This window comes from Bombyx mori, chromosome 5 (assembly GCF_030269925.1).
Source record: "Bombyx mori chromosome 5, ASM3026992v2".
NCBI lineage: Eukaryota > Metazoa > Arthropoda > Insecta > Lepidoptera > Bombycidae > Bombyx > Bombyx mori.
In genome coordinates this window covers 18,298,567-18,311,948 of record NC_085111.1, presented here as the reverse complement: position 1 = coordinate 18,311,948, position 13,382 = coordinate 18,298,567, and the positions used below count along the sequence as shown (strand labels likewise).

General features: G+C 36.0%; 2 protein-coding genes and 1 long non-coding RNA gene across 3 annotated transcripts; 2 read left to right on the top strand and 1 right to left on the bottom strand.

Annotated features, from left to right (window-relative positions):
* The first annotated feature begins 841 nt into the window (after positions 1–841).
* LOC134198993 (uncharacterized) lies at positions 842–2,626 on the top strand. Its single transcript, XR_009973303.1, has 2 exons — positions 842–1,038; positions 2,264–2,626. It is a non-coding gene; the product is annotated as an uncharacterized LOC134198993 (long non-coding RNA).
* Positions 2,627–6,616: 3,990 nt separating this feature from the next.
* LOC119628533 (uncharacterized) lies at positions 6,617–8,219 on the bottom strand. Its single transcript, XM_062668500.1, has 3 exons — positions 8,118–8,219; positions 7,161–7,314; positions 6,617–6,780 (listed from the first exon to the last, which is right to left on the bottom strand). The coding sequence occupies exons 1-3, from the start codon at positions 8,217–8,219 to the stop codon at positions 6,617–6,619; spliced, it is 420 nt and encodes a 139-aa protein (XP_062524484.1).
* Positions 8,220–10,354: 2,135 nt separating this feature from the next.
* Positions 10,355–13,145, top strand: LOC134198857 (uncharacterized). Its single transcript, XM_062668499.1, has 2 exons — positions 10,355–10,529; positions 12,982–13,145. Exons 1-2 carry the CDS (start codon positions 10,355–10,357, stop codon positions 13,143–13,145), a joined length of 339 nt encoding a protein of 112 aa, XP_062524483.1.
* The last annotated feature ends 237 nt before the right edge of the window (positions 13,146–13,382 follow it).

Here is a 13,382-nt window from a genome sequence, read left to right as displayed (position 1 = left end):
TCGTTGCCGACATCCTCGTGATCATTTGGGCAAACAATGCGGTTGATGTAATGTGTTGTTTTGTTGGTTTGATGTGTTGTGCTATTCTATGTCGACACAATACAACCATGTTGTCCTAAATACGCACGTTAGAACAGTATTTGTTTATCTCAAGGGTATACATATTGTTCTTAACAAAATCTTTTGCATTATGGATTTGGATCATTTCACTCTAATCAAAGTTGCTGAAAGATTTGGTTATGAATGAAATGCATTGTGTTGTAAAATACAGTATCAATCGAGATAAGTGAATCTATCTTATTTAAAAACTGTTAGACTGATTATAGCAACTACAACTTCTTTTATACAATTAAATGAAATTACTGCGAAGCAATCCATAAAATGTAGCTTTAATGTTCACAATTAATATTTTAGTTATTTTTACTTACATTACTAACATTAATTTATTTTACATAAATTACTTTTAACTAATATAAACTAATATTACCTATTATTATCCAGCCTAATAATAGGTGGCGCCAAAAACATGATTTGCATGATTTGCATAATAATTACAATACTTAATTAAATTATTAATGTTAATTAAAACATAATTCATTATTAATATTTATGGTTTATTAATATTTGATTATTTTGACAGTCATTTGTGTTTTTAAACAATAATATACCTAAACATTAAATTTCATATTCTGAACATTTTCACATCAAACAGTGTCTACTTAACGTCACATCTTCTCTCTCGCACAAAATTCATGTTAGATTTAGAGAAAATCAGGTTTTTTAGATCTGGATCTCGGTTTTACTCGGACTGTTGATTTCACCGAATTCCGGTGTGCAACAGTTGGCGTCAAAATGTCATTTTGAATTTTACTGTCGAAAAGTTTTGTCTTGCTAATGATAAATAAATAATAACATAGAATAAACTAAAAACGATATATAATATATCATGTTAATTATTGCCAATAGAGGCGTTTGCGCGCATAATATATACCTACAATAATATCGACTCGTATGAGCAAACGATACGACCTACCACTGGTAATGTGTGGCGTATTTTATAGTTTTTAGGTTGAACGTTGTGAATACCTTCAAAGCTCAAAGACTCCAAAATAAAGTGTCGCAACGAGAACCTCATTAGTCTCTCGAGCCCTTTAATGGCTAAGGCATGTTTAAAACACTTTCGACGGAAAATTCATCAATTCTGTTGTCAGTTTTTATTGACTTTCGTCTAATAATGGACCCGAAACGAGATGTAGTGTTAGAGATATTTTCAACACCAAGTCTTTGTTGCGTCGCGGAATGTTTCGGGCTAATTAAAAATAAACTTATTGTTATGTCGAATTAAGTAGCTTTAGTTTTTTGAAAATATGCAAAAACAAACCAGAGATTATCTTAAGTTTGTGACGTGGATACGTGCCCATGTAGCGTATAGTGTCTTATGAAAATTGTGTAGCAAGATTTAAGGTTGTATCAAGATATATATGAAAGTATTGTCATATATATCTATATAGTTACATGATATAAAAATAGAATATTAAAATTTGTGGATTCTGAATTAATTACCCACCGTTTTTTTTTAATGGATCGCATCGATAATTATAGCTTTTGTTTCTGCAGCTCTTATAGGCATTATTATTAATTTCTTAATTCTTGTTTAGGTATTGCTGGCATTGTATGGATTAGTACCACTGCCGAATCTATTATTGCCGAAAAGCATTCGCGGATCGTATTTTAAAAGGATGGCCTGCCATTCCATTACAATTGAGACTTCAATCTGCTCTAAGCTTTTGTAATTAAAAGTAATATAATATGTAAATAGGCGCGCATGGTGCAACAAGATCTGAATCGATGAAGTTGCTTGTTTAATTTGTTATTCTACATATTTTTTTTTAAATAATGCATAAAAGATACATTAAATCAATAAAGAAAACATTACACACACTACATACCATGTATTTGACGCACACACGCATACATGCTATTTATTGTCAAACTTTTGTTCTTGACGTCTGTTGTCAAATTGAGAATTGATTAAATATTGTTTGTCTTTATTAATATTTGTTATAGTGTAGCTTTGGCGAAATTTGTGATTATAGAAGTATAAAATACAATCATAATAGTGTACAAACTTAAAATTCCAATTAATTATAGTCGAATTTCGACTACTGCGGGACCTCTAGTTCTACATATTGGAAATACATTAAAACATCGTTTAATATTTATCTCGTAATATTTGTTTTTATATTATTTTTTATTGTTCCAGTTACTGGTGGTATGTGTCGAACTGATGATAGTAGAACCACAGAGCATGTCGTCTCTGGAGATTTGACCAACGAAAACGGATATTACAAGAAGCCATCTATTTCAAAATTTCATATTTGTGATGAACGAGTAACAGCAAATATCTCCGGCTGCAGAGTGAAGAGAAAGTTGCGTTATTAACATATTGCTTCTGTTTCACACAGCTGCTCTCATACCTCACACTGAGAGTTTTTCTCATAGAAGATTGTTTAAAAAAGTTTGTTTATTTATTGTGGGCACATTAAAATTTATTATCATGAAAACCTTTATTAGAAAAGATATAAAATACAAAATGAAAATAGGTTATTATATAGATTATTTCTTATATTATTATTAATCTTATTTTCTGTTATTAGCAAAGGAAATAAAGTGATAAAAATAACCACTTTCAGATAATGAGTAAGATTGGGAAATTCAAATTTAAAACTTAAACAATGATTACAAAAACTTTATTTTTATTGCTTAGATGGATGCACGAGCTCACAGCTCACCTGGTGTTAAGTGGTTACCGGAGCCCATAGACATCTACAACGTAAATGCACCACCCACCTTGAGATATAAGTTGTAAGGTCTCAGTATAGTTACCACGGCTGCCCCACCCTTCAAACCGAAACGCATTACTGCTTCACGGCCGAAATAGGCGAGGTGGTGGTACCTACCCGTGCGAACTAACAAGAGGTCCTACCACCCGTAAAAAGGCCATGACCCACCTTGAGACATGAGGTCGAATTATAATCGAACACAGTTGTGCCACGCTTCAAACCGGATCGCATGACTGTTTCGAAACATAAATACGTAATTTGTTCTTACTGTTCGGAGTACGCCCTTAATTACTGCCAGTAATTAGGTTCGCAAAGCAATGAATTATGTCAGACTGATTTTTATTACGATGTTATTCATTTATCCTGGAAATCGTTAGTGAGAGTAAATGTTAGATTTTGTTTGTAAATATGTAAAGGCTCATCTGGCATTAAGTTGTTATCTTGACCCTTTTTTTTTTATTGTTTAAATGCGTGGACGAGCTCACAGCCCACCTGGTGTTAAGTGGTTACTGGAGCCCATGGACATCCACAACGTAAATGCGACACCCACCTTGAGGTATGAAGTTCTAAGGTCTCAGTATAATTACAACGGCTGCACCACTCTTCAAACCGAAACGCGTTACTGCTTCGCGGCAGAAATAGGCAGAGTGGTGGTACCTCCCCGTGCGGACTCACAAGAGGTCCTACCACTAGTAATGACACAAATTATATGTAATTTTGCGGGTTTGAGTTTATTACACGATCTTATTACCTTCACCATGGAAGTCAGTCGCGAACATTTGTTAAGTACGTATTTCATTAGAAAAATCGGTACCCGGCTACCCGCCAGCGGGATTCGAACACCGGTGCATCGCTAGATACGAATGCACCGGATGTCTTGTTCTTTAGGCCACGACGACATGTCATATGTTTGAAAAAAGCATTGTAATTGTTGCTGGAAATGTTCCTCGAGGCTACACGCCGTATTTTTTATTTGTTTTGGCCGATCGTTGATTAAATAATATGTTTGGTACAGCCGTCCGAGACCCATGAAAGCTGTGAATCATTCTAAATCGTAATACTAAAATGAATAAACTAAAATCGAGATTAAACCTTTAAACTTTTAATCACAGCGAACCGTTTTATTTTTCAGACTATAAAACAATTTAGTGGGACACTTAAAAAGCGGCCCGTTTTAATGGTAATCGTAATTATTTTTAATGGGATATTCAGTGACGTTTCAACAAAGGCCCGCAGAGAGGTCGTAGTACTAACCCGACCCTAATAATAATATATTAACTGAATAATATGGGGGTTCATATTATGAAGATATAGTGGAGGAGATTAGATTGTATGTAATTAATGAATATCAGGCTACCTTATTTTGGAAACGGCAATTTTACTATCTTCGCGGTAAAATTTAAACATGACACGCTAATCCGTCTCAACGTTTGGATTCATCTTTTTTTTCTACTTATTTGCTGGTAGGCTAAGTGGCTATTCCAGCTTCTTGAGCTCACAAGCTCAACATGAGAGAATTTGCTATGACCAGGCCTGGCAAGAGCAGTGCTTCGCAGAATCTACCACAGGGTTAGAATCGCGACCCACTGAGATGATCCGGCAAGAAACTCAGTGGGTTGTGTTTATGGGGGATTCATTGAATGACGGAGCGTAGCAACATCCCATGCGCACACATAACGATTACAAACGGTAGTCGAGCAATACGCAACCAAACCCGTTAATTAAAACGTAACTGAGCCTGACAATCACGGGTAACGAAAATATATTGTAAGAAAATGGAACCAAAATGGAGGCCTAGTGATACCAGAAAATAGTGTACGCGTCCAGGAGCTTCGTGTGGCAGTCCTAGATGCGTATTTACAATTTGTTGGATCCTAGACGTACATCGGGGATCTAGGACACCTTTCTGGGCAAGTTCCGTATTTATCCCCGACAGGGAATCGATTGGTGTGACCAGATCCAATGCATGTCCCAAAAAAGTGACCGGCTATACCAAACTTTCTTAGCCGGAATCCAAACATGCCGTAATAGCAGCTATACTAGGTTGACTAATAATTTATGATAAAGCAGACAATTTTTAGTGAACTAAGGATTGAAAATGTGATTTCCTACTAAAGCCAAAATATTATCAGTAATCAAGATCAGAATTACGAGAATGAGTTGGGTTAGTTAGGTAGGTAATTAGGTGATGAGATACTAGTATGGATGGATGGTATGGAATAGCAATTTTATGAAGAATCAAGCGTCGCCTAAGGTCTGGTTCACTAACATGTTCAACAATCTTTAAAAAACAGTGCTAAGTGCTCTTGTTGGGTAGAACATTGGCTATTCAAATTCATTATCAAAGGCACTGGATTTGGATGCGTTTAAAACATTATGTCATCTCCTAGTGTAGACGAATATAAACAAACATATGACACTCGTGTTTATCTTTTGGTACAGAATAGATCGCTTGGAAAACAACCAAAGCCGTTCGTCCATTTAAACCCAGTATGATTGATCGACGGCCAAACAAAAAGGGTTTGTCAAAATACCCCCGGGCACCGAACTTTTATTTCGGGTACGACGAGGGCCGGCAGACTAATTAGTGTTTATTTTGTGGTAATTCGATCCTTGTTTCACAATTTTCGTACGTGAATTTGCCAGTTACGTGACATATTTAGGTAAGAGCGTCTTTTGATTGTTGGTGTGAGACGGATGAGTTCAGAACCGACCCGTCCCGAAAGCGAGCGTTATTAAAACAATCAATTTTAATTCAGCGATGCTTAATTTGCAATTTTACAAGCCTGATTAAGGATTTATGAAAAGTAAAATACCCTGGTAAGTGGTCATTTCTTTAATTGCAACCTGAAGTCATCGGAGTTGACACGGTATGATATAGTTGTCCGCATTAAGATAGCAGTTGTCCCTAAAAATCAGTTGAAGTAGTAATAGTTTCACGGTACAAACAGATTATGTTGTGTTCGAGTGAAGGACATAGTAATTCATCAATTGTCAATGTCTTGGAGACAGAAAGACAGAATTTAAATAAAAGTTCATGTTTATTGACCCTAATTAGGTTATTGGCCGTCAAAATTATAAGGGTTTCTCATTATTCGCATTAAATATAGACTTTTAAACACGTTTTTTTTTTGGTACGATTTCATTTAAAATGTTTTCACACAATACAGAGCTTATTCAGATTTAAACTTATTACATTATAACTATGGGAAAGTGGAACAAAAAGTTAGTTGAACAAAACTCAGTAAATATCTACCACATCACTACCGTAATTATTGAAGACTAGCTGACCCGGCAGACTTCGTAGTGCCTCAATCGATAAGTAAAAGACACGCCAAGGGGACACATCAAAGGAAAAACAAAATTGTTTGTTTTTATATAATTCCGAGCATTTTTATATTTTCTCACCATTTAAACTTTCTCTGGACTTCCACGAATAATTCAAGACCAAAATTAGCAAATCGGTCCAGCCGTTCTCGAGTTTTAGCGAGACTAACGAACAGCAATCCATTTTTATATATAGAGATTATATAGAATATTATAGAAAGCTAGGCTAAAAGATCGCGTAGCTAACAGTTACAAAGAACTTATATAATAAGCACCTAATCAATATAGCGTTACGACATCGGCGAAGTGAATGAAGGTTTTTGTGAATTGCGACTGTAATTACACTCTATAAACAAATAAAAACGTATTTAATTACCTCGAGAACGCAGATAAAAGGACCGACGACTTATTTTGTTAGTAAATGGCCCAAAATCTACTTAAATATTTTATTGAAATGCGAACTGCAGTAGTACGATGGTATATGTAGCTATCACTTGGATTAGTCGTAGCGGCAGTGTCGCGTCGACAATGAAAAGCCCGTACACGTCCAGCTTGGAGATGTTTGCTTTGTTGAGACGTTGAACAGTTTTCAAGAATAATTTCTGATCATCTGGTAAAAGATAGAGATGCATTTAGGCACGTTCGTATAGAAAGTCATCCAAAAAGCAAAGCTATATAAATATTACTGGTACGTAATAACTGGTGGTAGGACCTCTTGTGAGTCCGCATGAGTAGGTACCGCTATCCCGCCTATTTTAGCTCTGAAGAAGTAATGCGTTTCGGTTTGAAGGGTGGGGCAGCCGTTGTAACTATACTGAGACCTCAGAACTTAGATCTCAAGGTGGGTGGTGGAATTTACGTTGTAGATGTCTATAGGCTCCAGTAACCATTTAACACCAGATGGGCTGTGGGCTCGTCCAACCACATATGCAATAAAGAAGTGTGTTTCAACATCATATTTTTTTAATAAAAACCATTGATTATATTCACCAGAAAGAACAGATCTGACCAGAATTGAACAAATGGATTGAGTGTTGCTAGTTGCTGAATAGAAGCTCTGGCATGAAATCCCAATCAGGCTTTGGAGTATAATATTCCGAAGCAACCAGACGATCACGGCTATTAGCACCGAAAATGCTGCACTCTGGAATATAAGCAACGAATATCTATTTACGATCGATCAAAACACGTTTTTAATCCAATATAGCATTTTATTTGTTAATTGTAATGATATTCGTAAAATTATCATTATAGTCGGTTGCTCTTGGCAGAGCAGTCGTGGTCATGTGGATTTCTTGCTTATTAAAGTCTTGACAGATGTATTTTTACTGGCGGTAGGACCTCTTGTGAGTCCGCGCTGGTGGGTACCTCCACCCAGCCTATTTCTGCCGTGAAGCAGTAATGCGTTTCGGTTTGAAGGGCGCGGCAGCCGTTGTAACTATACTTGAGACCTTACAACTTATCTAAAGGTAGGTGGCGCATTTACGTTGTAGATGTCTAGGGGCTCCAGTAACCACTTAACACCAGGTGGGCTGTGAGCTCGTCCACCCATCTAGGCAATAAATAAAAAATTTATTATAAATATTATATTATATATATTCGTAAAATAAATGCAATTAAAACTTACGTAATTATCAGCGGGAGCTTTACACAATTCAATTACCGATTGAACGTAGATAAACACGTGAGCGAAGGTGTTAAGTGTGTGAAAAAGTATCTGTAACAAAATAATAAAACCAGTACTGGTAGTCATCGTCGAAGCCTAAACGGAAAGCCTCATCGTAGCGGTAAAATAAATAAATTAGCATTGTAATTAGTTTTAGATAAGACGTTTTGCTAAGGATTTTACAAGTTTTTTTTTTTGAGCTACACTGTTTATGACAAGATGATCTCACTTTACTGAAATAAATTATTATAATAGTAACATTAAATAATTTATACTCGTACCAATATTCGAAAAGCGTCCTTAAAATAATTATATGCTTCCGAAAATTTAAGGTAAGTCCTCCTTATGCCATTCCAATCAGGTTTCGATCCTTCCTCATCCATAGTTGCTTTAATCTCGTCTAATCGCAAAATCTCTTTATTTAACTCCTCAAGGTTATATCCAAGGAATTTTACTATAGAACTTGCATACACCAAGTTTAAGTCAAAAGAAATCACCCCCAAATCTGTTATTAGATCTAAATAACTTAAATAACCCAATGACCAATGGAAGTGGATGTACATAATCAGTCTAACAATAATCAGTCCTATAATCAAAACTATACTGTAATATTTGACTTTTTGCATAATCTTTTTGCATGGTACAAAAGTCTTGATAGCTTGCAGCTTGAGGTAAAGCAGCACGTTCAAGTGGGAAAGTCTAATGCTGACGTAGGCATTAGCAACAAACCCGAGAGAGAAAAGAATAGCATCAAAATATTTAGTTATTAATAACGTAGTACTGAATCCTTCAAACGTTCCGATTTTGCTTGCGGTGAGAATGCGATAAACACAGATTGAGAAGAACACGATCGCCCCAGCAGCCGATAAGATGTTACAGAACAAACTATTTGGTGTTATATACCCGTCTTTGATTGTATATTTGGGAGACAAATAGATTGTTTGGATAAAATTGAGCGGTCTCAACATATCTTGCAGGTCAGTGTCTACATTGTTGTAGAGGAGTACCTCACAACGGTTTGAGTCCTTTTTGTACGGCATTATTAATGTGACTAATTCTAAATATCTAAAGATCAATAATAATCCCAATTACTGTAATGGTGTTGTTCTATCCATTTGTTTGTTGTTAGTAATTACGTAAAAAGAAAAAGTTTAATGTTATCCACGGCTAGATCTTTTTTTTTTTTTTTATAAACTCATATATGCTGCAGTTACAGTTTTCTTGTTGATTTTATAGCCGAAATTGTTTTAATATGAGTGTCATGACATACCTAGAGACAATGAGCTTCGATCAATTGAATTTTAGCATCTATAATACCTTACAAATTGAATGGCGTAGCACGAGTCGCATGCACGGCATGGCTATTTCGCTACACAAATCGGCTGGATTTTTCACCAATTTAAATACCTAATTATTATAAAAATAAAATTACGCCACTCTACATTTTCTACCATAGATGCCGTAGGCAAATGAGATAGCTCAATATTTAAAGGTTAAGTCTAATGTGGGCATCTCAAACTTTTTCTAAAACCGGTTTCTAGTTTCGGTTCCAACTCCTTAAGAACCATATAAAATCGCATATTACGCAAAACCGCAATTTGCAGTCAAGCTTTAATCAAGACAATAATAATATCAGAACGCTGTTGTTATAATTCAAATCATAATATTTATTCTAGAAATTAACATAAAAGGGCCTTATTATTTCTAAATAACTGTACATTGTTACCCGAACATTGGGCCCTTGAAAATCTTTTGTTTCGTTGGTCTCTATTCTTTAACTCCAAGGGCTGGTCTCATATATTTCGTAACAGCGAAGGGGTAAGATTCTACGCCTACGTCATATCCATTGCCATTAACAGCGATGTTAGGCTAGCGAATACGCTTTAATTTTATGATGCTTAGGGTCTACTTTTTCTAGACACAATCTGCAACTCACGCTATCAGGTAAGTTATTGTGATAGTGCTCTTCATAATTAAAATGCTATGTGCTATTGGGAATATATCCACATTCTACTTCGTATGGTATAGTTCTGGTGTCATTAACCTTTTTTTTTAATGAAATTATAAGGGAAAAATTTGAAATTATCTCTTTTAACCACATTATCGAAATTATCTACAGAATTAAATAAATCAACCATCATATATTGTTTCATAAAAATGAAAGCAAAGACACCAGTCGTAACTAGTCATAACAAAATAATCAATCCCACATTTATATTTATATTGATGACGGGTTCAAACTATAAGAACTCCATTAGAGTAATTGTCTTTTTAGGCAGTCATATCTAAAATGTCATCAAGGAGGGTATTATATCGTGCTGAGGTACTCCTTAGTAACAATGTTGACGCTCACGTACAAGACATGTTGAAACCGCTAAATTTTTTTCAATTTATCCTTTTCTTTCCCAAATATACAATCAGAGATGGGTATATAACACCGAATAGCTTGATCCGTAATATCTGGTCAGCTACAGGGGCGTTCGTGTTTATCTCGATCTGTGTTTTCCGCATTCTAACTATGAACAAAATCGCAGTATACGACACATTCACAACAATGCTGTTGATCAGTAAATATTTTGATGTCGCACTTTACTGTATCGGCTTTATTGTCAACACTTACGTCAACATCGCCTATTCTAATGTGAATGTGCTTCTCTATCTCAAGTTGCAGACCATCAAAACATTCATACCGCGTAATAATGAGATTATGAAAAATGTCAAATGGTACAGCGTAATATTGATAATTGTATTATTTTGCGGTACACTGGCAATGTTTTCGTTTTTCCATTTGTCGTTTAGTTATTTTAATATCTTTGATCTTACAACGGATCTGGCGGTGTTTTCTTTTGACCTGAACTTGGTTTATGCATGCTCTGTACTGAACTTCCTTGCGCAAAGCCTTGATGAGTTGAATAAGGAGATTTGGCGGTTGGGTAACGCTAAAGTAACTGTGTGTAAGGATGGATCAAAGCCGGATTGGAATGGAATCAATCTTACATATATTAATGTTTTGGATGCATATAATTATTTTAAAGAAGCCTTTAGACTGCTGGTAAGGACGCAATCTCTTTTATCTATAAATTTTAGGCTAACAACTATAAGGCAGTAAATTTACTGGAAGTAGTGCGCATGACGAGGCTGCGGCCATGTAGCATAATCTTGGCTATTAGCGCGTAGTAGTCACACGTTCTCGTTTAAAGAGCGGGAGAGCCGTTTCTGCCATACAATTCAGACTTAGACCTCAAAGTGATTCGTGACGTTAATGTAATAGTCTCAACAGCTTTTCATAACCAAAACCTGGCTTAACAGCATAACGCGAGGATTGTGGAGAGTATTAAACGGTATGCAACGGCTTGGCTCTGTCCCTGGCATTGCTGAAGTCCATGGGCGACGGTAACCACTCACCATCAGGTGGGCCGTATACTCGTCTGCCTATACGGGCATTAAAATAAAAAATAACAAAATATTAATTACTAGCGGCCCAGCTCCGGCTCCGCTCGGATCTTTAACAAAACATTTCAACGATATTTGACGATGTTTTATTTTTTAAATAAAAAAACGCTTATTGCGACATAACTATAAAAGTTAGACATATGCTGTTGCGGCATTTTTTGTAAATAATGATGTATTCTACAAAGTCGTAGTACATTATTTTATGTATGAATAGTTTCCGCAGGGCACGCGATTTAAAAAATATTTTAGGTAATTTTTTACACCTTGGGTTACATTATTATAATTTTAGTAAAGATCCCTAATTTTTTTCAAAAAAGATTATATCCTACGTCACTCAGGAGTAGTGTAGCTTTCAAACAGTGAAAGAATTTTTCAAATCGGTTGAGTAGTTTCGGAGCCTATTCAATACAAAAAAACAAACAAATCTTTCGTCTTTATAATATTAGTATAGATAATATTGTCTAGTCAGATAAATTATAATTATTAGAAGCCACTAACATGAAATCGTTGAATTTTATTTCAGATATTCTTCCATACTTTTAAAACGTTAACGCACATGTTTATTTATATTCAATCAATCATTGAATTGTGCAAAAAATTTTATCCCGGCGACGATTATGTAAGTTACATTTGATTTTTTTTTACTTAGCTACCAAAACTAGTTATAGCGGATAGCTTCTTTACCACAAATGGTCTTAATATATATACTTTAGTGACTCTGATTACTACAGAGCCTGTTTCCATTCCTAGTTCACAATTTTGTTAAGATTTTTTATATTCAGGCTTAGGCTTTTTGGTTTACGTAGTCATTGAATGAAACACGTTGGCCCCAGAGGAAGCTATAGATGACATAACTAAATGCCAACTGGAATGATGGTTTATTGCAATCGAATACTTAAAGCCCCAACCGGTATCTAATGCTTTAAGCCCCTGTAACGATAGATAGATAAGCACCTTTGCGATATCTTTCAGCAGGACGCAATCACAGTGGGAGCAGTGGTCGGCGTGTGGTTTTTCAGGAATATCACTCTTCAGTGTTTGGTCGGGGTTTCATGTCAGAACTTCTACTCCGCAACTAGTAACACTGAGTCGATTTGTGCGGTTCAGGTCGGATCTATTGTTTCTGGTGAGTTTGGTTAATGGGTTTCAAAGAAAACTGGCTTCTCAGAAGTGAGCAGATCAATTGAAACTTGCCCGAAGTTCAGTTGTTCCTGGAATGCACACGAATTACACGGTGTGTCATAAAACTCAATTGTGCTTATAAAACAGCTGTCCCGCCACTCGGAAATACGCCTAATAGGAACTACCTTGAGGCAGAAACAGATTATACTGTACTTACTAGCGCAGGCGCACAAGACACCCCACTACGAGTATTTATGAGAGTATATTATTATTGCTGGCTTAATACTGGTGGTAGGACCTCTTCTGAGTCTGCACCACCCTGCCTATTTCGGGGGTACGTGGCCACGACAACCTTTTTTTTATTGCCCTTGTAAGCAGACGAGCATACATCCACCTGATGGTGAATGGTTACCGTCGCCCATAGGCGTCAGCAATGCCAGGGGTAGAGCCAAGCCGTTGCCTACCGAGAACTATTGATAACGTCAGAAATACTAAAATGACATTAAAAACGTGAGATTATACCGTAAAAGTAATTTTAATTGTATTAACGATTTTCAATCGCCATTTCAGATGAGCACAAACTATTCCTGAAGGCTGTTCGGCGTCTGAACAACGTGGTATTTTACAAGTGGAGCATGTACGGTATGTTTATTGTTGATGCGACATTACCGCGGCGATTGATAGAACTCATTGCCACGTATACCGTCGTGTTCCTACAGTTCGCATTTAAATGAAAACCCTTAAAGAACTTTAGGCGCTATACATTTTGTTTCTCTGCAGTAGTTTATATGCAAGGCTGTCTGAATACTCGTGTCGAGCGATCATAACTAAGTATCTCCATGTTTAAATCCTCGGTCAGATAAAAAAGATGTGTGGTGTCATGGGACACCGGATAGGAACGAAGTTCCTTATTATAAAAATATTAATTTTAAGTTCTATTCGAGGTATAAAGAAAATAATTATTCGGGTAT